The sequence below is a fragment of the Chrysemys picta genome, chromosome 1, assembly GCF_011386835.1.
Source record: "Chrysemys picta bellii isolate R12L10 chromosome 1, ASM1138683v2, whole genome shotgun sequence".
In the NCBI taxonomy this organism is placed as follows: Eukaryota; Metazoa; Chordata; order Testudines; family Emydidae; genus Chrysemys; species Chrysemys picta.
This window is the reverse complement of record NC_088791.1, coordinates 108,625,656-108,651,504: the sequence shown is the minus strand read 5'-3', so window position 1 is coordinate 108,651,504 and position 25,849 is coordinate 108,625,656. Positions and strand designations below refer to the sequence as shown.

At 44.4% G+C, this 25,849-nt stretch overlaps 1 protein-coding gene across 9 annotated transcripts in view; it reads right to left on the bottom strand.

The window, feature by feature from the left end:
• Window positions 1–25,849, bottom strand: part of AMN1 (antagonist of mitotic exit network 1 homolog) — an 88,461-nt gene that overhangs the window by 13,284 nt on the left and 49,328 nt on the right. For all 9 annotated transcript variants that reach the window (XR_010592414.1, XM_065566395.1, XM_042846566.2 and 6 more), the window contains one exon: window positions 18,314–18,531. Coding sequence is in view for 8 of the 9 variants with exons in the window: in XM_065566395.1 (XP_065422467.1) it covers window positions 18,314–18,531 (218 nt within the window). In the remaining variant the exon portion in view is untranslated. The remainder of the gene's footprint in view (window positions 1–18,313; window positions 18,532–25,849) is intronic.

Here is a 25,849-nt window from a genome sequence, read left to right as displayed (position 1 = left end):
CGCCAGCACAATGAAAAGCAAAAAAACCAACAAAGTCTAGCCGGTGTGTTTTGGGAAAGTCAAGGAGATCACAAAAAGCCAGTTTTAACTGGCACAAAAAGCATCAAAAGCAAACACCCTCCAAAAAACCCAAAACTTAAAACCCTCTTAAAAGCTGAAGCAATTCAGAGATCAGCAGCGGACCTCGAACAACCTGGGCCCAGAACAAAACTCCGGTCCACCCTTCCCCCTCTTCTTCGTACTTTACACCCAGGCTTAGCCAGCCTTGGGTAGAGCATGTGTGAGTATGAAAATGGGTTAGGGCTTGGGGCACTAACGCTTTCTTCCTTCCTCTGAGTGACGTGGAAGCTCCCGTCACTCACCACTGTTATTTTATTAATAGAGCTTTAAAACGTAAACACTTGATGTTTCACATCATCTCCTCCCCAAACAATGCTGTGGCCTCAGCCTGATCACCTGACATCTCAGGCAGATTGGTAACAGAAATCTGCCACAGTTTGGTGGAGAATTGCAGAGGGCGGAGGGGAGCCCTGCGGAGTGCACCAACTGTTCTGCCCTTGGTATTTCATGTTTGATCTGCCGGCACTGTTGGTATTTCATGTTGAGGATTTTATAATTACAGGTGTGCCCCACCCGCAGTCGTAGCATGGCTGAGAACCGGAGGGAGGTTTAGCATTCCGCTCTCCACCCCGATTGGCGGGGGAAGGGAGCAGGTGGGTCTTCCCCCTGTTGTAGAAGTGCTGGGCAATAGAAGAAGGACTTAAAGATCCTCGTTCCAAGTAACAGGGACAATCCTCGGTGCATACACCCTCAGTCGTAGTGTAACTAAGTAGAAGGGGGAAGCTTTGGGTTTCTTGCTCAGCCTGAAAGGGGCACTTGCAGAGGAGAGCTTTGGGTTTCTCGCTGAGCTCAGGGGGGCATTTGGTGTATGGACCCTCGGTGTTAAAGAACCACCGTGTAATATGGAGGGAGGCTTAGCGTCTCTCCCTCTGGCCCAGTGGGGTAACATTGGAAGCCCCGGTGCTGGCGTGAGCTACGTATAATCTCAAGTAATAAAGAAATCTTAAGAGTTGTACTAGCGGATTGTGACAACATGTTCAGGAAACAGAAGGGTACCGCTGCGGACTCAGGAGTCCTGCAGTCGTGGGCGATGGCATCAGTGATGGGTTCAATGTCGGAAGTATGGGCATTAGGGAGCGCGGACACGGTAGTCGGCTGCCCGGTCAGCTGGTGTCACAGGAGGCAGGTGAACCTGATGCCCAAGCCACAGGAGAGGCAGCAAAAAGGGACGGGACCCTGCTGCCTCTTTCAAAGGGGGGGTGAAGACCTCTCCCGGCTGGAGAGAGTTCTCACCAAGGTGAGATACAATCCATGGGGTTTCGTGGCAAATCTTCAAAAAAGAGTGCAGACTTGGCAGGATTTATTAGACCCTTATGCCAAGTATAAAAAGGTAAAGGGCAAAAACCTAGGGGCAGCTGTGGAATTAATTTGGACTGCAGCAGCCAGGCGGTATCAAATGTTGTCGGGAGAAAAAGAGGAGTTGGGGAGAAGGGAAGAGGTGTGTACTCAACAGCTGGTAAAAATTAAGCAACTAAAAGTGCAAATTACTAACCAGGTTGCAACCCAAGCCTATGCCCAGGACAAATCGCAGGCCTTAAAACAGAACTTCCAGGTGGAAAAGGAGGAACGCACCTGCCTAAAAGCACTAGCTAAGCAAGTACTGGTCCTTCAGGAACTAATCAAAGACTTGACTATTTGTGCTCAGCATACGCTGCAACGGCACTGTGCTCACCATAAAAAAAAAATTGAACAGTTAAAACATCAATTGGCCGTGCGTTCTGTCCAGATGGCGAGGCTCACGGGGGATAATTCAGGTAACCCTTGTGAGGGCTTTGATCTCTCCCTTTGTAAGAATCCTCAATTTTGGGCGAAACCTTGTTGCACCCCTATAGTGGCCCTCATTAAGACCGAGGAGAGGTCCAGCGGGTGAAGGGGGAGAAGGTCATATGTACGGCACCCCCAACTACAAGAAAAGCACCCCTTGGGGTAATTACAAAAAGGAAAGGGACAAGAACCAGAAGGGGTGGGGGGCTAGTTAAGAAGCCCACTGTCCTTGCTAAATTGGTAGTGGAACAAAGCCTGTGCCCATAAAAAAACAGGATCGGGCCCAAACAAGCAGGCAGGCAATAAATAAAAAAAATAAAAAACAGGTTGGAAGCCTTAAGGGCATAGTGGCAGGAGTAAGGAAAGGAGTAAGTGCAAATATGGGGAATTCAAATCCCTAAAACAGTCCTTAAAATAATAAAATCTAAGTAAATTGAAGTATCATTTTAAAAAATAAGCAAGTAATTAAGGAAAAAAAGTTAACTCTGTAAATGCTGGAGGAAACTGAGCAGTTAAAGTTGTAAAAATATTATTAAAAAAAATTCTTGGTTTCTTTGAAGCCATTCTGAAGGAAAAATGGGCCCTTTTTCAGGAGAATGTCTATAAATGACCCAAGCAAAAAAAAACCCTATCTAATTAAAATCATTTAATTATAAACAATTTAGTAGTCAAATTTGCTAAAAGAACCTAAGGGGGTTCTATTAAAACTTAACTGCCCCAAATGTATAAAGGGAATGTAATCTATATACAGCTATGTAAAAACAAAGCAGTGTAAACAAAATGTACATTTTCCCCAAAACATGTGTATATTATAAAAAAAAATAAAAAATACAAGCATACCATACTACTTAATTAAAATCCTATTAGGGCTCCAAAGGAAGCCACAATAGGTTATGTTTTCCTTTTTCAAATCATTGTGTGTTTTAAAAACAAAAATTAAAAATTAAAGGTAATCAAAACCCTGGTAAAAGTTAATTGTGTCCCTTTTAAGACAGAGTCTCTGAGCTACTAATAGCTTTGAATCCAAAAGCAAGCCAAAAAGCGTCTGTGTTAATACAAATTATCTAACTAAAAAAAGGTAAAAACCATTAAAACCTGGCCTGCCTATAAAACAAACACAAAAAAATATGGGGGTAATTCCTCGATTTTGCCTGCCATCAGCAAGGGGTATTTATAAAAAAAATATTTTAAGCAAAAATCTGCCACCCCCAAAGGGTGTTCTTTTTGTCTTTCAAAAAAATCAAAAAAGCTAATATCAGCTAAAGAGCAACCCAAAATACCATAAATCTACAGTCACAATAGAAATTGTGTTTTGTGTTCAATGTTTTGTTTTGTGTTGTTCCTAGCACTGTTGTGTATTAAATGCTGCAAAAAAAAAAAATCCTCAGGCAGCAAACAACATGTTAAAAAAAATGGTTTTAAAGCAAAAATTATATAAACTATAAACCTAAAGGTAATTAAAAATAAGTTAAGCTCCCTGTCCCAGCTACAAAACAGCCTAATACAAAAACAAATTAAAAAAAAAGGGGCCACTCCCTAAAATCAAAATAAACAAAACCTTGTGCCATAATAAACCGCCTCAGCCCACTGGTATACCATAATAAAAACAATAAAAAATTAAAATAAGTACGTTTCACAAATTAAACCTTTTGCGTAATTAATAATGTCTTAAATTTTTTACAAAAAAACCCTCCTAAAATTCAAAACTTAAAATGCTGCTCAATCACTACTACCTCCAAACCCATAAAACCTCAATATAAGGATATTTTGGGGAAAATATGTTGGGGAACCCCACTGCCTAAGAATCCCCTGGCTAAGAATAATTCCCCTACCACATCCTGTTTGGTCGTCCAATAATGTGGGGTAATTTAAAAAAAAATTTTACTCTAAACATAAAGTGGGTGGGTCCGTACCCCATTGTAAGTCGCATCTCCCCAGTAGTGCACCAGCTTCAGCTACCCAGCAAATTAAAATGGGCACATGCCAATCAATTCAAAACATATGTTTCTTCCTAGGTGTCTGGTCATGGCATCGTGGGCCTCAATTGTGGACCAGCCACCTGTCTGAACCATCCGGGTTTTCGGCTATCTATGGAATTATCTAAATAATTACAATTATTAAAAAAAATAAGTACCTCCAAAAGCTCTCCATGGTTCAAGCTGCCGATAGGGCCCAAGCCACAGTGTGGCATAAGGCTGGAGGGGAGGAGCCATGAAGGCAATGCATAGTCCAGATCAAAACAGTAGGGCCACAGCAAAATACCTGGTGGGTGGCCTCAATCCTCCCTTAAATCCCCAAAAAACATACTCTGTTCCTCATGTGGTGGCCTGAAGCAAAATGGAAGGCCCTTTGGCAAGCAATAGCAGCCCCTGAACGCAATATTGTTGTTGCGACCTCCTAAACCAGGCAAACAACATCCATAACAAAAGCCAGGAAGGGCAAAAGCAAAAAAACTAATGTACAAAATTTATCCTCTGTGCCTCAGTTTCCCCAATAAAAACATTTATAATGTTCGTTCTTTTCCTTCTTTTTGCTTTGTTAACAAAACCAAGCAGAATAGCAAAAGCCCAGAAACACCTTAAACAGGAGTGGTGGGACCGCTCTTGCTGCTTCAGGCCTGCAAAATGTATTAGTGTAATACAATATATGTATAATGGCACATATCTATGGGAATCCTCGGGTTTCCGACGCTTTTATCCTCCTTTGTTAATTTTACCATTGTTCAAAATTAGCCATAAAAAAAAAATAGGGTCAATTATCCATTGGCAGGGGGTGCAATTGTGGTTTAGCATCCTGAAAATGTGGCATCACGTATTACCTGGGTATTTTTCCAGGGGCGGCCAAGAGCCTCAGGTCCCCCAGCCCTGCGTGTCCCTCCCCAACTAAATCCCAAATGAAATCAACCCAGAAGGGCCCCGCACCTCCCCAGGCAACACCCCATGAAACAACATTATGTCCCATCGCCACTGTGGGGGAATAGGCCTGGCTAGCCTCCCTTGCACCGACCAGAACATCGGCGAAGACTCGTCATATAGGCCCACCTTGCAGGCTGCAAGGGTCAGGACATCTGTTGGGAAGGGGAGGCATCGGAATATGCCCCCACTGCAACACATCTGTTTACCAATACCTCAGCGTGTGTTTGGAGAACTACCGATCCCAGCGTGCTTCTCAACTTGCTGTTAAAATCACAAACACAAAATTTTTCAGTGCACTGGCCCGCCATTATGCAACAGACTGTTGATGTTTCTAACTATGGTTGTGTTTAATTTTTCATAAATAACGCCCAATGTGTTCCTCCCATTGGCGCACACCCGAGAGCAACTTTCCGTATTCCAGACAAATGCCTCCTTCGCGGTGTTGCAGCACACATTTAACCTCAAAAAAGCTGCCTTTGCCACAGCCATCCAGAGGGGGCATCTATGTCAACAGGGAAATATGTTATGCTATGTTACTAATAAAGCCAAAAGTCATTATTGGCTAGTGTATGCAAGTGTCTCAGAGAAAGGATAAAAACCTAAGTGGTGACCCCTCCCAACAAAATGTTGATTCGGGGTCAAGGGGGGGGCACTGTTACACCCCAATGACTTCTGCCCCCCAGGGATCCCCTGGAAAAGGCAAATCAGCACTGTATAGGGCTAACGCTATTGCAAGCATCGCAAAACATTTTGGGATGGGTCAAAGGTGTAAATAAGTGTAAAATGAAAAATTCCTTTGCAGGTCGCAAAAGGCCAAAGGGAAAAATATGGGTTAACACCACGCTCCTGCTAGGCCCAAAAATAAAACGCTAACTCCAGCCAGCTCAAGGCCACAGAACACATCTAACTCTCGGCTGCCTGCCAAGAAAGAAGGGCGCCCAAAATCCACCAACCAGCCGTAAAAAAAAAAAAAAAATCAGGTAAACAAACCTGCAAAGACAGCCCATAACAAGCAAGGCTAACAAAAGCCATCACAACCCCTCCTCCCCCGCAAAAAAACAACAACAACAAAGTCTAGCCAGTGTGTTTTGGAAAGTCAAGGAGACCACAAAAAGCCGTTTTAAACTAGCACAAAAAGCATCAAAAACAAAGGTCCCTAAACAAAACACCCCCATAAAACCCCAAAACTTAAAACCCTCCTAAAAGCTGAAGCAATTTGGAGATCAGCAGTGGAACTCAAACAACCTGGGCCCAGAACAAAACTCCCATCCACCCTTCCCCCTCTTCTTCATATGTTACCCCTAGGCTTGGCCAGCCTCCGGGAAAGTGTGTGTAAGTATAAAAGTGGGTTAGGGCTTGGGGCACTAATGCTTTCTTCCTTCCTCTGAGTTACATGAAAGCTCCCATCACTCACCACTGTTATTTTGTTATTTTATTAATAAAGCTTTAAAACTTAAACACTTGTTTCGTCATCTCCTCCGCAAACAATCCTGTGGCCTGAGCCTAATCACCTAACGCCTCAAGCAAATTGGTAGCAAAAATCTGCCACACATGAACCACAAGAACCACAGAAATGCGCTTTGAATAGTTTGTTTATTTCATCATAAACCAGAAGTGAGATAAAGACATATTTATAAAAATGGTAAATTTTGCTTTGTTGATTCCCAATTAACCTAATGTTACCCCCCTTTCACTCAACTGACTAACCAAAAATACGAGAACTTGTAGATTGTTTCTGTTGGGAGGATACCTTGGTGATGGAGCCAGGTACTACTTTAATGCAATTTTGTTTATTTACAAAACTGTACAAAGTCCTGTTTCCCTGAATACAAGAGGAACCAAATAACAGGAGGTTATTTCCTTGCTCACAGCCCCCAACCTCATTTAGCCAGCATCCAACCCAAAGGCACCCTTCCATGCTTCTCTCAGGCCACACAGTGGGTTTTTTCCATGCTGCATCTGGAGTTTCCTCCTTTGTTTCTGTGTGCCTCTCTGCTTGTCTCTCACCCACTCTCTTCGCACTCAGAGATTATCTAGCAAGGCTCCTCAGCCTAACAATGCCTACATTGTTCAGTGGCCTTGGATATGCCTTTGTTTTGGGCAGGGACTGCTATTATTTCATCAAGGAGCTGAACTGTTGCAACTATCTTAAAAGAAGTGCAGGGGTAAGACCCACCAGGTGTAAATTAGGCTTAACCCAATTTATAACGCCGTGAATTTTTCTCATGGAAATATTCAATAACGTTGCATTCTGTGTATGTTAAATTAATATGTTCTTTTTTGCTTGTCTACAAATAACACTAAGTGTTTTGCCATTTAAACAGTAAATCTAGCTCAGCTGACATTTAGCTGCTTTTGTAGTATGAGAATTTATTTTTACTGGAAGTTTTGCCTGAGGAAGGAAATAGCAAAGATCACAGAATTTGTCCGTTAGACTCTCAAAGTGTGATATCATTTCTTTGAAACATTTATATGTCACAAAAATCAACAGACATGAAACTGCCATACAATGAAATGAATACAAAACATTAGGGAAAGAACAAGTTAAAAATTACTTAGACAAGTTAGATGTCTTCAAGTCACCAGGGCCTGATGAAATGCATCCTAGAATACTCAAGGAGATGACTGAAGAAATCTCTGAGCCATTAGCGATTATCTTTGAAAAGTCGTGGAAGACTGGAGAGATTCCACAAGACTGGAAAAGGGCAAATATAGTGCCCATCTATAAAAAGGGAAATAAGGACAACCTGGGGAACTGCAGACCAGTCAGCTTAACTTCTGTACCCGGAAAGATAATGGAGCAAATAATTAAGCAATCAATTTGCAAACACCTAGAAAATAATAAGATGATGATGGATTTGTCAAGAACAAATCTTGTCAAACCAACCTGATAGCTTTCTTTGACAGGGTAACAAGCCGTGTGGACAGGGCGAAGCGGAAGATGTGGTATATCTAGACTTTAGTAAGGCTTTTGATACTGTCTCGCATGACCTTCTCATAAACAAACTAGAGAAATGCAACCTAGATGGAGCTACTATAAGGAGGGTGCATAATTGGTTTGAAAACTGTTCCCAGAGAGTAGTTACCAGTGGTTCACAGTCATGCTGGAAGGGCACAACGAGTGGGGTCCCGCAGAGATCAGTTCTGGGTCCGGTTCTGATCAATATCTTCATCAATTATTTAGATAATGGCATAGACAGTACACTTATAAAGTTTGTGGACAATACCAAGCTGGGATGGGTTGCAAGTGCTTTGGAGAATAGGATTATAATTCAAAATGATCTGGATAAACTGGAGAAATGATTTGAAGTAAACAGGATGAAATTCAATAAGGCCAAATGCAAAGTACTCCACTTAGGAAGAAACAATCAGTTGCACACATACAAAATGGGAAATGACTGCCTAGGAAGGAGTACTGTGGAAAGGGATCTGGAGGTCATAGTGGACCACAAGCTAAATATGAATCAACAGTGTAACACTGTTGCAAAAAACCCAAACATCATTCTGGGATGTATTAGAAGGAGTGATGTAAGCAAGACACAAGAAGTAATTCTTCCACTCTACTCCGCGCTGATTAGGCCTCAACTGGAGTATTGTATCCAGTTCTGGGTGCCACATTTCAGGAAAGATGTGGACAAACTGGAGAAAGTCCAGATGAGAGTAACAAAAATGATTAAAGGTCTAGAAAACATGACCTATGAAGGAAGATTGGAAAAACTGGGTCTGTTTAGTCTGGAAAAGAGAAGACTGAGAGGGGACATGATAATAGTCTTCAAGTACATAAAAGGTTGTTACAAGGAGGAGGGAGAAAAATTGTCCTTAACCTCTGAGGATAGGACAAGAAGCAATGGGTTTAAATTGTAGCAGGGAGGTTTAGGTTGGACATTAGAAAAAACTTCCTAATTGTCAGGGCAGTTAAGCACTGGAATAAATTTCCTGGGGAGGTTCTGGAATCTCCATCACTGGCGATTTTTAAGAGCAGGTTAGATAAACACCTGTCAGGGATGGTCTAGATAATACTTAGTCCTGCCATGTGTGCAGGGGACAGGAGTAGATGACCTCTCGAGGTCCCTTCCAGTCCTATGATTCTATGATTAAAATAATAAATGAAGACACACCAACACAAATATAAAGCTAACTGAAATCGAGCAATTAGGCACAAGGGCAACACAGATAGTCCACGAGTGAGCCACCCACCAGAAGTAAAGAAAAACTTCCCATATAACACAGGGCAAAACTGTGGCTTTAGTCTCTGGCCTGCATAGGAAGGATTCAGAAATGTCCCACTCCATGCAGAGTTAGGCTCAGGGAAACACAGTCCCACCCCAATCTAAGTGGCATGACATACATGGGAACTTTACATCCTGAACCATCCTTTAAGATTATCCCAGCTCCTCTCGTCCAGTAGGCTGCGTGTAGGTGGGAGGAAGGTCTTTGTATGCTCTCCCTCCCTATATGCGCCCATATAAGGGCTTGAACACTCTTATCCACAATGTATAACATGGTAGGCAGCAAATACACAATATGAGGACTGAAGAATATCTTTAGTTCTCTGAGGGGACAGCAAAGGAAAAGAATTAAGCTTATAAAAAACTAATAAGTGAAGTAATTTTTGTTGTCAGAAGGGGGTCATGGTACAATGAAGTTTGAGAACCCCTGATCTAGTCTGACCTCCTGCACATTACAGGCAGACAGAACCTCACCCACCCACTCCTGTAAAAGACCCACAACCTCTGGCTGAGTTCATGAAGTTCTCAAATCATGGTTTAAAGACTTAAAGTTACAGAGAATCCACCATTTACACTAGTTTAAACCTGCAAGTAACCCAGGGGAAAATTCCTTCCCGACCCCAAATATGACTATCAGTTAGACCCTGAACATGTGAGCAAGACCCACCAGCCAGACAGCTGGGAGAAAATTCTCTGTAGTAACTCAGAGCCCTCCCCATCTAGTGTCCCATCACCAGCAGTCACAGATTCGCTAAGTGCCATCGTAGACAGTCTCATCATATGCAGTTTCCCTCCATAAACTTATCAAGCTCAGTCTTGAAGTCAATTAGGCTTTTTGCCCACACTCTTCCCCCGAGAAGGCTGTTCCAGAACTTCACTGAGGTGCTAATATCTGTCCTGCTCCAGTCCTCACTAAAAAGGTTATTGGTGACTAGGCACCGAACACAATTAATATTAACAACAAGAGGGAAGGTGTGCCTCTTGCCAAAATAGGGAAAGAAGAGGTTAAAGAATATTCAGATAGGTTAGATATAATCAAGTCAGCAGGGCCTGATGAAGTTCATCCTAAGGTTCTTAAGGACCCAGCTGAAGCAATCTCGGAACCATTAGTAATTATCTTTGAGAACTCCTGGAAGACAAGTGAGATGACTGGAGAAGGGCAAAGACAGTACCTGTCTTTACAAAGGGGAACAAAGAGGACCTGGGGAGTTATAGACCTAACTTTGATTCCTGGAAAGATAAACAAAGTATTAAACTATCAATCTGTAAGCACCTACAGGATAATAGGGTTATAAGTAATAGCCAGAATGGATTTGTCAAGAACAAATAGACTCAGACTTTAAAGCTGGAAGGGTCCATCATGATTATCTAGTGTGACCTCCTTCACATTGCAGGCCACAGAACCTCACCCACCCACTCCTGCAATAGGCCCATAATCTATTCAAGGTACGGAGAATGCACCATTTACTCTAGTTCAAACCAGCAAGTGACCCATGCTACGTGCTGCAGAGGAAAGTGAAAAACCCCCAGGGTCTCTGCAGTCTGGGGGAAAATTCCTTTCTGATCCCAAATATGGTGATCAATTAGTCCCTGAGCACATGGGCAAGACCCACCAGCCAGACACCTGGGAAAGAATTATCTGTAGTAACTTGGAGCCTTTCCCATCTAGTGTCCCATCTTTTATGAAGTCCTCACTACTTATCAATACTAAATCTAAAATAGGTTCAGTGACTATGTGGTGAAGAAATCTGTCAACTATCACATGCAGGACTATCTGGGCCCTACCATTAGAAGTAGCACTTGCCCTCCAGTCTATATCTGAGAAATTAATCTCCCATAATCACACAATTCCCAGCTGTATTTATTTCATAAAAATATTAACTAGGTCTCTCTTCATATCCAAATTGGATCCTAGGGGCCTTTAGCAGACCACAAGCACTATCCCAGTGCAACCTCTGTTACCTGTCTCCCCAAAGTAATTTTGATCCAAATAGAGTTCCTTTTTATCCATTCCATCACTTCTTCTTTCTTTACAGTCTACCTCATCATTAATATACAAAGTTACTGCATCATCTTTACTCAGTGCTGAGCTCCCAAAATCCTAAGAACCGGTTCCCTACCGGGTCCACTCGCTTCGGGTTTTCAGCGGCGGGTCCTTCACTCGCTCAGGATGAAGGACTCGCCGCCAAAGTGCCGCCGAAGACCTGGTAGGGAACCGCGTGGTGAGTACAAGCCCCACGTACTTGTCTCCCCACCCACCCACCCACCTGTCCGACTCCAACCCACGTCCTGCCCCCAACTGCCCCCCTCAGAACCCGCAAGTTTCTCCTCCCCCTCCGCCACTGGGGTAGCAGCAGCAGCCCGGGGCTCTGGGGGCTATTTAAAGGGCCCGCGGCTCCCCTTTCTACCGCCCCGGCCCTTTAAATAGCTGCCGGAGCCCTGGGGAAGCGGCGGGGCTCCAGCGGCTATTTAAAGGACCGGGGCGGCAGAGGCAGCTGGAGCCCCAGCCCTTTAAATAGCCGCCGGAGCCCTGGAGTAGTGGCGGCGGGGCTCTGGCAGCTATTTAAAGGGCCAGGACGGTAGAAGCAGTGGGAGCCCCGGACTTTTTAAATAGCTCCCAGGGCCCCGCAGCCCTACCCCAGGGCTCCAGCAGTGGGACTCTGGTGGCAATTTAAAGGGCCTGGGGCTCCAGCCCCTGCTGGGAGCCCCAGGCCCTTTAAATTGCCCCCTTGGGAAGCCAGGCCACCCCAGTATGGCGCATTGGCTCTTGCCGGTACGCCGAACCGGGGCGTACCGGCGTACTTTCACCTCTGCCCCTACCCAACTCGCCCCGCTCCCTGTCCCCTGACTGCCCCGACCCCATCCACCACCACCCTGACAGACCCCCGGAACTCCCACGCCTACCCAACCCCCTCCTTCCCCAGTCCCTGACCGCCCCCACAGAATCTCCGCCCTCTCCAACTGCTCCCTGCCCGGCCCTTGCCTTATCCAACCCCTCCTCCCAGCCCCGGCCTGCCCCCTTACCATGCTGCTCAGGGCAGCATGTAAGGATGTTGGGTCATGCCGCGCGGCCCGCTGGAGCTCGCAGCCCTCTCCCCTTACCTTGCCGCTCAAAGCGGCAGGAGCTGAGCTGCCCAGAGTGCTGGCACCAGCGGCTCGGCACTCTGAGGCTTTGTGGCGGGGGGGGGGGGGAAAAGGGGAAGCGGGGGAGGGGCCAGGGGAGCGTCGGCCTCCCCAGCTGGGAGCTCAGGCAGGGGACAGGACGGTCCTGCAGGCTGGATGTGGCCCACGGACCGGAGTTGTTTGCCCACCCACCCGCACCTTTAACAGCTGGTTCTACACCGGCTTCTAAATTTAACAACCGGTTCTTGCGAACTGGTGGGAACCGGCTCCAGCTCACCACTGCCTTTACCTTCACCACTGTCTTTCCTGAACAGCACGTACCCTTCAATACCTATATACTCCAGTCACGGTTACTATTCCGCCCTGTTTCTGTTACCCCTAGAATATCTGGTTTCACTTCCTGCACTAGTAGTTCTAGTCTTTGTTAGTGCTTCCATCACTGAGAAATGAATGGAGCTGCACTTATGCTAGACAAATAGTGGGAAAATTGCTGGTAATTCTCCTTATACCTGATGGGACAAATTATTATCTTCAGACAGCTCTCAATCAGTAGGGCTCAGCTCCTACTTAATATCACACAGCACTGGAACACAAACAGTCTCATATTTCAACTTGTCTCTGACTCAGGGTCCCATGCAACTGCAGGCTTGTTAGCCTTTTTGAATTACCTTTGCTTGGCAGAAACTTGAAGAGAAGCCAGAGAAAGCACAAATCCCTAGCTTTCATGGCAGCAGCATTTGTGAGGGAGCTCCACTGACACATTTTTTTCTGTCACAGCTTTCCCAAGATTGAGGCCAGGTTTACACTTCAGACATATATCAGTATAACTATGTTGCTCAGGGGTATGAAAAATCCACATCACTGAACAATTTAGTTATACCAGCTTAGCACTGTGTACATGGGAGGTTATGTCAACAGGAGAGCTTCTTTCATCAACATAGCAACTGCCTCTTGAGGAGGTGGATTAACTACACTGACTCCCATTGGTATAGTAGTCTTCTTCTAAAGAGCTACATGTGAAGACAAACCCAGAAATGATTCAGCACTTTGAAAGCTTGTGAAAGAATTTCAGATCTGAAAGTGTCTATATTATTTTAAAAGTTATCGAAACCATTCCCAAGAACTATCCTCTTTAACAGTTTTGACCTGTGATAAACGAAAGCTAATTGTTTCCTTATACTGAGTCAATGAACGTTAAAGAGGAAGAGGAGTTGTAGCCATGTCAGTCCCAGGATATTAGAGAGATGAGGAGAAACATTTCCCAGACCTGAAGAAAAGCTGGTCTCTCTCACCAACAGAAGTTGGTCCAATTAAAGATTATTACCTCACCCACCTTCTCTCTTTCTCTATTTCTGCTGACACTTTTACTAGTTTGAGGGTACTTCTTCCCTGGACATCTATTTTACCACATACTTGGAGGCACCAGTCTTAACGAAGTACAGTCTAATAATCATGTGAAATTCCTAAACACAGGTCACTCTCAGGTTATAAACCAACACTCTTGCCTTATTGTTCAAACACACTTTTTGCTAACACCATAAAGATTTTGGGAGAATAGTTAATATGTCAAGAATTAAAAACACAAAAAGGAAAAGGGGACTAAAATGGTTAATATCTACTAACAGGCACTAACAATATTAATAAAGATACTAGAAGAGACGTTCAGAAGGATTTCTGATTTTCTACTTCTGGTGAAACTGAAGGAGATAAGAATGGTATTTAAAATAAAAACCTGTTGTGATTAGTCTCAAATCTCAGGGCTTATCTCCACTTACCGGTGGATCGACACAGAGAGATCAATCCACCGGGGGTTGATTTAGCAGGTCTAGTGAAGACCCGCTAAATTGAGTGCTGATCGCTCTCCTCTCAACTCCAGTACTCTACCGGAACAAGAAGCATAAGATAAGTCGACGGGAGAGTTTCTTCCATTGATCCAGCGTGGTGTAGACACTGCAATAAGTTGACCTAAGCTACGCCGACTCCAGTTATTCATATAGCTGGAGCAGCATTACTTAGGTCAACTTAGCCCTGTAGCGTAGACCTACCCCCAGATTTCAACTCCATGACTTGCTCAAACTCAACATAAAGAAATCCTTACATTAGTGTTGACTGAACTCCATATCTTTCTCTGCCCCCAACATCCTCCCCTCCCCCTCCATGCCCTATCACAGTCCATAATTCCACTATCCCCCAGTCACTAAGGCTTGAAATCTTGCTGTCATGTCTGACTCCTCTCTTTTCTTCTCCCTCCAAATCCAGGCTTTTGACAAACCCTGTTGATTCTTCCTCCACAACCTCTTCAACCTTTCTTGTCCATTCTTTCCACTAAAACCCTGTGCATTGTTTGCTCATCTCTTGCAACTTCTCATACTCAGATTTCCAGTTTTCACCTTCAGTCTGCACACTAAATGCTGCAGCAAAAAGCAGCTCTCTCCCTTTCATTGCCCAGACTATGTCACTCCCCTATTTTAAATCCTTCAGTGACTTCCTCTTACTTTCAAGTCTCTGGTCTATGGCTTTGCTCTACACTAGGCGTTCTCAAACTTTGTCATAGTGAGTCTTCTTAAGCTAAGGAAAAACAAAAACCAATTGTGCCTCCCCATAGTTTACTAAAGACAACACAAACTGAAATTCACACTTTCCAAACCTAGATGTGAGCAGCCAACTAGGACACCAATCTGACTTGTATAATATGATCTGGATATAACAAGGCTCCCCCACCCTCCCCTTGGAATGGAAATCACATGGCAACTTGTACTGTAAAACCACTGCAGGCTCCTTGCCTCACCTCTTATTCAGATCTAGCAAATGATTCCCCCTCCCCAAAGCACAGGATCCCTCCATCCACTGCTCTCTCTGAGGCAGCAGGGTGCCTTGGCAGAATCTCTCCCTCCTCCCAGCCCCTTCTCCTCGCTACATGTTCTCTTTCTCTCTCAGGCTGACCGGACTGTTCTATCAGAAGCATGCCCAGGCCTCCCATGATTTACCTAGCATGGGTTTTCTGACTCCCATGCCGCCACCTCCTTTCCCCACGGGTCTGGCAAATGTCCTCCGCTCTCAGTGCAGGCTCCTTCCCTCTCCTGCAAAGAGGCAACCCACCTGGCCCCATCTACTAGTACAGGCTACCCCTCTATCCTGCACACAAGCCCGTGAAAAGAACAGGAGTACTTGTGGCACCTTAGAGACTAACAAATTTATTAGAGCATAAGCTTTCGTGGACTACAGCTCATGCGAAAGTGTTTACATTCCCCTCCTTCCCCCAGGGGTAGCTGTCCCTCTTCACTGATTTGAGGCAGGTCTTCCACCTTCCTCTCTGAGGCAGCCCCCAGAGCAGGGTCCTGTAGCCTTTTGATTAATTTGGGTGCAAACTGCATAAATCACTAACAGGTCCTTTTCTCAGACAGCTACATGAAACTTTTAAGAGTGAGACTGGTGAGTCACATAAATAGAGACATGAAGACTTGATTTAAAATCCAAATAAGCAAGAGTATTAACCCAGTTGCACAAAAAGTGATACATATAACACAACAGTCCCTAGTGTTGTCATACTCGCAAGCCCCCGGAGACCACTGAAAACAAAGACAGAAGGAAATAGCCAGTGGAGTACATCACAAGTGGGATATGAGGATCCAGTTTACACTATCCTGTCAACCCAAAGTGCCCAGTGAAGGTTGGGCAAACATCCTTTTTATACACCTTTTCCTTTCATCCCCCACACAGCCAGGTCCATATCTGTGTTAGCTCTCAGCTCCCTGCCTGTATCTGGTATTCCAGAGGGGCCATAATTAGTGTTCCTATTTCTTACATAAGCTATTTGCGTCAATACATTTCCCAATGGTCTCGATAAGTCAATGCTGTTACACAGACCAAAAATCCCCCCAAACCTACTACTTTGGACTTGTTTTGCAAAACCTATTCAAATAAAATATGTTTTGTGTATCCCTAATTGCATTACAGCTTTAATGGCTTTTATTATTACCACTATCTTAAGCACGCTAGCATATATTGTGACCAGACAGCAAGTGTAAAAAATCGGGATGGGGGTGGGGGGTAATAGGAGCCTATATAAGAAAAAGACCCAAAAATCGGGACTGTCCCTATAAAATTGGGACATCTGGTCACCCTACTAGCATATGAATTATAGTTAAGTTTAGATTAGGGGTCAACTGTCACCACTCTCCTTCCCCCCCGGTCTCTGAGGCAGCCCCCAGTGTAGGCTTCCCACCCGACTCCCCAGACAGCACAGTGTATTCCCCTGCCTTCACCCAATTATTTTCATGTGGTGACTCTCTCAGAGGGAGGGAGGGGAGGAAGCAGTGGATTCCCACTCCTTCTCTCTCCCCCCTGATTGGCAGCTGCACCATGCCCACCAAATTAAGGCGCGAGGTGGACTGGTCTGATTGCCAGACCAGGAGATGCTCTCTCCCCTTCGCTCCAGCAGAGGGTGAAGGACAGGAAATCAGGGAACTGACACTTCCCTTGCCGCACAGGAGAGCTGAACCCCATTGTAGTTTGCAAACCTCTGCTCTCCACTATTCCTGCATACAGCTCTACCCTTATTTCTTCCTCATCCCCACTTCTCTCCCACAAATCCATCCAAGGCACCATCCCAACCACTCCTTCTCCCACTCGGGTTTTCATGCATTTTTCCATGCTCCCCCCGATTGGAAATTTCCTCCTCCTTGTGCAGCAGACAAATACCCTCTTCTCCTTCAAATCCTGTCCTTAACACATACTTCTTTCACAAGCCTTTAAATGAAAAAAATCACCAAAGGAACCATTTCAACGGTGAGGTCTGTCTAAATTAGAGAGTTAATTCCATGGGTCTGAGACAGTGCCTTCCTCTACGCCTTGTACGATTCAGGACACTAAGAAGCTTCTCAAAAAGGAAAAAGAAAAAAAGAAAAAACTAGCTTTACATGGAACATAAAATGCCAGGACACTTATTATTTTGAAGAAAAAAAGTCACAAAACAGGACCAAAATCCCAGCTTAATCCAGTGCTTAATTTGTAATGAAAGAGGTGCCGAGGCTTAAGGAATTTTTTTACTTTCATAACTGATGCAGCAAGTCCAGAGGTGCTGGGGCTATGAACTGCCAAACCTAGACGTGCCGAGCTCTGGCAAGGATTAAGCGTTGTCTTGATCATATTATTAATAATGCATAAACCCCGAGCAGATGACTCAGTGTACAATGCCACTCAGACCTTTGGTTTTGCACACTACGCTTTCTTTCAAGGGTGACTGAACCTTGAGAGATGAAAAATTAGTTATCAGGAGTTTATAGTTTGTCTTATGCTTTTATGGGTTGTATGACTCATACAATACAGCATGTTATCCCCCACACAGGCCAATTAGTCCTTCTAGCCACAGGAATTTAATTAACTGGTGTAAGATTATATTCCAGGGGTGGCCAACCTGAGCCTGAGAAAAAGCCAGAATTTACCAATGTACATTGCCAAAGAGCCACAGTAATTCGTCAGCAGCCCCCCATCCGCTCCCCAGCCCCAGCTCCTCCCACCTACCAGCATCCCCCAACCAATCAGTGCCTACTCCCCCCTCCCACCGCAATCAGCTGTTTCACATGCGCAGGAAGCTATGGGGGGGGGGAGAGGAGCGAGGGCATGGCAGACTCAGGGGAAGGGGTAGGGGCCTTGGGGGAAGGGGTGGAGTGGGGGCAGGGCTTGGGGCAAAGCAGGGGGTTGAGCAGTGAGCACCTCCGCGCACATTGGAAGTTAGCATCTATAGCTCCAGCCCCGGAATCAGTGCCTAGGTAAGGAGCCGCATATTAACTTCTGAAGAGCCGCATGCGGCTCTGGAGCCACAGGTTGGCCACCCCTGTTATATTCCTATGGCACAGAGTAACACCAACAGCAGATAAAAAACCTGCTAGGCTTTAATGAAAAATATGCAGCTGTACTCCAGGCTCAATATCATTAGTAGTAACTCATATTTGGAGAAAATATGTTTATATTATCAAAAGACAGAAGATATTTAATATCATTCCATTGGGAAATAGTGTTTGGACCTAGATGTGCCTTTGGCGTTTTGAATCTTAAAAACCTGCTAAAACACAGCAAAACAAAAATGCAGTTAATAAAACTCACCTCTTCATTTTATTTATGTCACTGTCATTTATATTTTGATTGGTGCCGTTTAGTTACCTGAGTAGATGAAAAATCCACACTGTGTAGAAATCTGCAGTTCTGTCCAAGCGCGTGCAGGGATGCATCGGTGATGCCTGAGCAGCTGCCTAAGTTCACTATTTGTAGAAGATGGCAATTGAGCGCCAGAGCCAGAACTCCACTGTCTGATACATTGCAGCATCTTTTAAATGAGGCTTCACGTAAATAAGGGCAAGACAAGGCCAGAGCTCTGACTCCTATTGAAGAAATAAAGCAAGTCATTCTTGTGTAAATAAGCTTTCATCTACAAAAATATTTTATTGTGTAACACTTCTTTATAAAAATGAGTCTGTCAATTCAAAAGTCACAGTCTGCCTGAATTATTTTTACATACTATTTTTACAAACAACACAAATAGAGAATATTTTCCAATGTATTTACTTTGCATACAGTTGGTTTACCTATTTCCCTTAGTGTCTGTGTGGGCTTTTGGCTTAGTCTACATTCGCAAAGTTGCACTGATTTAACTGAACTGATTTTTAAGTGGTTAAATCTCTGCAAGCCCCCAGAACACACAATTAAATCAGATAACTCTGGGGTTAAATTGGTTTAGCTAAGGGCATGTGTACACACAGAAGTTGCACTGGTTTAGCAAATCAGTTTGGCTAAACCACTGCAACTTTTGAGTTTGAACTCTCTTATATTGGTTTAAAACTGGTTATACTGATTTAACTTCTTAGTAAATGAACCAAATGACCATAACCCTTTTTATTCTTTGTAGGTGAACCAAAGTCCCAGCATGCCTTGTATTTATAATTCTTTGTATTCGAGCTGAACCTAAACAGAACTTTAAATGATCTAGTCCATATGCCCAGAAAGAGACTACTGTTAACCAATATGTGGCAGTTGTTTTCTAAGATTAATAAGATAATGATCTATCAAGAGATGCTTTTAGCTTATCAGGAATTACTCTAACAGATTATTTCTGTCATAATGACTCAGTTACAGATATTTTTGTAATTCATAAAACAATGGATGGTTGAAGTCTTTAGTTTATCAACTGTAAAGTAGATACAAGAAAAGAGCTTCACAGTCAATAGGTTATTTTCTTTGTCTCTTTTCTGTAAATACTCATTGTATATAAAGGGAGGCCTGTTATTAAGATGGGTGTTGTAATGGACAAAATGGTGTAATTGATAGGGGATGTTCAAAATGCAATGTAATTGATAAGATTAGTAATTGATCAAATGAACCAGGAACATTTGGTATAGCAAGTGTGTTCTATAATCAATGTAACAGCAAATGATTAATGTATTAATTAATGTCTAAGAATTAAGAAGTAATTCTGATCACAGATGGTCCCTGTAGTGATAAATTAGTTATAAATGTTACTGTCTTATTGATTCAAAATAAAATCAAAGTATGAGAAAGGACTTTCTCTTTTCTAAACCACTGTATAAGAGATGAGTGTGGGGAAGTTAGTTATTAGTGAAGTGAGCAGCCCATCATTTTCCCAGCCTCAGATTGGAACGTATGTTTCATTTCTATATTATGTATAGTGCACTATTAAGAACTGCTTGATTGTTGTACCTAAATAAAACTTCAACTGAGTTATTAGACTAATACATTCATTATGTTATGTATTATTAAATTCAAACACACAATCAACTTGTGTCTTCAAATTCACTCTTTAATTTATAGAGAGAAATTAATTACTCTCTATAAATAAAATCAGTGGGTATGTCCTCGGTTGTAGATGAAAGAGGTTTTTTCTTTTTCTTGAGGAAGTGCCAATAATGCAATTTTCCTAAGGTTTACAGCGATCTTTTCTCTTTTGTTAGTGTGTATTACAGTATTTGTCGTTTTGGAGTATGGGTGAGAAATCTGACTGTGGTCTCAAACAGGACCGGCTCTGGCTTTATTGCTGCCCCAGCAAAAAAAAAAACACCAAAAAAACACCACAACCCAGGGGCGACAAAAAACGGCAAAGCAAAAAACAAAAAAAAAACCCTGCGGCGTGGCCGCAGACTCGGTGCAGGGGGACTCCCTGCGCTGCAGATGTGGGGGAGGGGGAGGGAGCGGAGGGAGAGAAAGAAGGGGGGCGGCCAGGGCTTATGTGGGGCGCTGCCACTTGGCCCCTCCGGCCCCGCCCCCTGCTCGGGGGCTCCGCGCTGCTCCCGTAGGCTGGGAGGGAAGGACGCGGGCTGCCCTGCCGGACTTGCTGCAGGGCGCTCCTATCCTCTGCGCTGCCCCCTACAGGGCAGCCAGAGCGGAACACACACTAAAAAAAAAAAAAGCGGCCGTGCAGCTGGTCCTAAGATTGGGTGGAATGCCGCCTCGTTCAATCTCCCGCCCCAAGCACCAGCTTACTCGGCTGGTGCCTGGAGCCGGCCCTGGTCTCAAAGAAAAATGGGAAACATAGGTGGAGATAATAACTTTGTGTAGAGCTGAGATATCCAGCTAAGATATGTTGTTTTCCTCAAAGCACAAGATCTTCTTTTCAGATAGCTCAAGTCTGGTTGGTTTCCCAAAAAATTAGGGGAATCAATAAGCGTATTAAATGAACAAGGACTCTGGGTTACCTAGAAAGAGTAATATGGTCTGCTTCAGGCAACCATACTTTAACCACGCAAGCATTCCAATCCAAAATAATAGGTAGAAAAAGTTTATTTTTCTTCATATAAAAATACAGGGATGGGGAGATCTCCCCTGCTAATGCATTTAAAAAGCCCAGTTTAAGTTTATGGCTAAAAGTGAACCCAGAAGTCTGGTTTCTATTAATTGCGTGTGACTTGCTGATATCATGATCACTGCAATTTTGCTTTAGATCAGTGGCTCTGAAGCTTTCCAGACTACTATACCCCTTTCAGGAGTCTGATTTGTCTTGCATACCCCCAAATTACACCTCACTTAAAAACTACTTGCTTAAAAACCACACACAAAAATACAAGTGTAACAGCATACTATTACTGAAAAAATTGCTTACTTTCTCCTTTTTACCACATAATTATAAAATAAATCAATTGGAATACAAATATTGTATTTACATATCAATGTATGTTATATAGAACAAGTCATTGTCTGTACAAAATTTTAGTTTGAACTGACTTCTTTAGGCAAATATCTAGATGAGTTGATGTACCCCCTGGAAGACCTCTGTGTACGCCCAAGGATACGCGTATCCCTAGTTGAGAACCATTGCTTTAGACATCCTCTGATGGGATCCCTGGCGTGCAGCCTGGGACTGTGGGACCACCCCTTAACTCTCTCCGTCCTGGGCTGTCTCTCACAATGCCTTGCTAGTGACCAGCAGCATACCCCTCCAGGTGCTATCATCACTCAGCACAACAGCATGTGGAGACCCCACACTCAGCTAGATTGCATGAATGCTCCCAGAGCCACCCATGAATCACACAGAGAAAGGCACCAGAGCCCAATCCCCCCCAGCTCCTAGCACTGTACCTCAGGAATATACCATCTTGCACTGCTCAAGACAGGCAGTGCAGATTTATCAATTGGTTCACCACTTCATCAATGGAAAGTGGATATACAACAGCCTTTGCGAAACCTGAGTAGATTTGCCACACACTTCATACTACCTTACTGGTAAAGATAAACAGTTAAACAAATGTATTGACTATAAAAGGTAGATTTTAAGTGACAGGCAAAAAGTCAGAGTTAGTTACCAAAATAAATAAAACATAAGCAAGGACTGGAGTGACCTAGCAGATCACCAGTCTAGACAACACCAGAGGGGAATGTCACATGCAGGAGAAAGGCTTCGGAGAGGGAGCCTTTGCTCAGACCTTGCCAAGAACAGAACCGGTGGCATTTCTTGTTCTGTCTGGTGGCGAACGGGTCCACTTGGGAAGTTCCCCACCTTTGGAAGATCATGCAGGCTAACTCTGGATGGAACGACCACTCGTGGTGAGAGAAATCCCTGCTGAGCTGGTCTGCCAGCATATTCTTGACAACGGGAAGGTGATAAGCTTCCAGATGGATTTTGAGTTCCTCTTGACAGAGAGCCAACGAGCACGCTCCCCTTTGCCTGCAGATGTAGAACATCGAGGCTGTGTTGTCTGTCAGGACTCATACCACCTTGCCCGACAGGTGGGGCAGGAAGACTCTGTACGCCAGCCGGACTGCTCAGAGCTCTTTGATGTTTATGTGCAACTTCACCTCCTCCGGGGACCACGTCCCCTGTGTCTGGAGGTCGCCGAGATGAGCTCTGAGGCATCCAACACCAATTCAATGGAGTGAGGGGGGTTGTCGAGTTGAACGGAACCCCTTCCAGGACTGTCCTGTGGTCAGTCCACTATCGCAGAGAGGTAAGTATCGCCTGAGGAATGATAACAATCTTTTCCATGCTGTTGTGCTGAAGGGGGCTCCGCTGAGCCTGCCTCTCTCGTCCCATGGGTTGACGGCTTCGCGCAGGCAAGCGTAGGTGGGACATCCCTCTCGATGGGAAATGGTGCCACTGAGGTGGGGACACACACATAGGTCCCAAAGTGGGTTTTTCCCAAGACCGGGGTACCACTGGAGCCGGTGAGAGCGGCACCAGAAGTGTCAGGATCTCCTGAGCTGCTTGAAGGGCTTCAAGCGTTGATGGCACCTGAAGCCGGTCGTTACCTGCACTGCTATCTGGAGTTGCAGGTGAAGTACAGGATGGGCTGCACCGCTTGACTTGAGCTGGGGGGTGCGTTGAGCTGCCTGGCACAGGTCATGGCTCATCCTTTCCCTTGCAGGATGTAGGAGATGATCCCTTCACGTTCTTCTTTGCCTTCATGACCGGAGCCAGCTCATGGACGGCGCCAGTGGAGCACTGCGCATGGAGGCCATTGTGCTCGGTGCAGAGTCGGACCGCTGCTCCGGTGCCGGAGTGAGTGCCGACTCCATTAGGAGCACCCTTTGATGAGTTTTGTGTGCCTTCTTCGTCCTAGATTTAAAGGATTTGCAGATATGGCACTTGTCACTTATGTGCCCCTCGTCTAAGCACCGTAGGCAGCTGGTATGTGGATCGCTGACGGGCATAGGTCGTTTACAGCGATCGCAGGGCTTAAAGCCTGGGGACCAGGGCATGCCGAAGAAGTGAGGTTTTTACTCACGAAAGCTTATGCCCAAATAAATCTGTTAGTCTTTAAGGTGCCACCAGACTCCTTGTTGTTTTTGTAGATACAGACTAACACGGCTACCCCCTGATACTTGACACCATGTAAGTAAAGAATGTGTCAGAGATCTTCTGACTAATTTGAATGAATTCAATCAGCAGGGGCGGATGCTATTCATCCCAAGGGCTGGAGGAATTAGCTGAAGAAATCTCAGAACCACTGGCAATAATATCTGAAAACTCATAGATGATTGATGAGGTTTCAGAAGACTAGAAAAGAGCTAACTTTTATGCCCTTCTTAAAAAGGGGAAAAGGAGGTGCTGGGGAACTAAAGACCAGTCCACCTGACCTCAGCACCTGGGAAACTACTAGAGCACTGTATAAAACATTCAATTTTGTAGAACTGATGAATGAAATTGTTTTTAATGGTTCACTTTATTAATGTAACTTCATAAGTAAAGTTTTATGAATGAAACAATATTCATTCTTAAAACCGGTTACCCCAATAACTGGCTAATTAACAGTTAAGATGCTTGTTAAGAGCCATAGCTGTTCAGTGGGTCAGCTGCCTTTGTAAGTTTCACTATCAATCCAATTCCTGCTTAAATCACTGAGACTTGCACTGTTTCAGTATGCTCTAATAAATTTGTTAGTCTCTAAGGTGCCACAAGTACTCCTGTTCTTGTTTCAGTATTGTAACTTCTGTTCACCATTTATTACACTTGCCTATAGTGTAACTTCTGTTCACTGTTTGCCATATTGTAATTCAAACCCCATTTTAAAACGCTTACTCCATTTTGTAAGGGCTTGCTGCAACCTTCATTTTTGCAAACCCTGCTGTAATCTTATTAGTTTAAAGAACAGGAGTACTTGTGGCACCTTAGAGACTAACAAATTTATTAGAGCATAAGCTTTCGTGGGCTACAGCCCACTTCTTCGGATGCATACAGAGTGGAACATATATTGAGGAGATATATACACACACACACACAGAGCATGAACAGGTGGGAGTTGTCTTACCAACTCTGAGAGGCCAATTAAGTAAGAGAAAAAAAAACTTTTGAAGTGATAATCAAGATAGCCCAGTACAGACAGTTTGTTATCAAATTGATTTATGACCAAATTGTTAGTCTCTAAGGTGCAACAAGTACTCCTGTTCTTTGTTCTTTTTGCAGATACAGACTAACACGGCTGCTACTCTGAAACCTATCTTCCCCAGTGCCTCTCCCTATTCACTCCCTTTAGTTAGCATGATCACAGAAAGTCTCTGGCTGAGCAAAAGATCTCCTTGCCGATCTCACTGAATGTAACATAATCCAATTAGTTTAGTGACACAGCTGGGGGAGGGGAGTTGTCTGGGACATGTTGTTTTGAGAATGTCATCAAGTGACTGTAACCTCCACTTCGCATTGTCACCTCCATCTTGGGTTAAAATATCTAGGTGGTGTTGGGAGGGTCAGTCTATTCTGGATGCTGTGTGATCATGCTAAGGGATGGGAGGAGAAGGCTAAGAATGAGCAAGCCATTATCACCCATCAATACCAAATGACTCTTCTCAACTGGAACAATGGGTTTTCTACCAACAGGCTTTGACTTTGAATATCAGGGGGTAGCCGTGTTAGTCTGTATCTACAAAAACAACAAGGAGTCTGGTGGCACCTTAAAGACTAACAGATGACTTTGAATGGAATTTATGCAGAAACTAGTCTAAGGAGGAGTGGGCTAGCATCCCCCGCATAAGCATATGGCTGGGAGAGATGCAGATTCTACATTTGACAACCTGATTGAAGAGGAGAGGGAAATAATGGGTGAGATTATCTTTTACTGAACCAAATTTTTGTCTTGGTGAGACAGACAAGCCCTCGAGCTTACAGAGCTCTTCTTCAGGTCTGGGAAACATACTCAAATGTCAGAGCTAAAATACAAGGTGGAACAAATTGTTTAGCATCAATAGTTAACACATATTTCAAGGGACTATTCAAGGTGAAGTGGCCCATTTACATCCCTCAAGTCATAGAGGGGAAAGGTAGGGACAGGGAGTGGGAAGGCAGCGGAGGGGGGTTGTTAGTAGGTTACAGATTGCTGAAATAAGCCATAAAGCCAGTGTGTCTATTCAGTCCATGATTTTTAGTGTCTAGCAAAGTTATGAATTTAAGCTCCCAAGCTCATTTTTTGCAGATATCCTTTGAGAATGAGGACTGATGGGTCAGTGTAGTGAGGTGGCATGGTTCCCCGCCACCCCGGAGAAAGACGAACACCAGAGTGGGCCGAGCCAGTAAACTCTCTGAACCCACCCCCCAGAGTGTCAGGCTTTGCCCCAGAAGTATAAAGACCTGACCGCAGGGCTCACCGAGAGAGCAGTTGCCGGGGAGGCCAGATGCCTCTGGCCTAGCTCATGATTGGGAAACCCCTTCGGCCTGCAGTAAACCCAAGGAGTGGCCGAGCCTGCCCCGCGCCAGCTACCCAG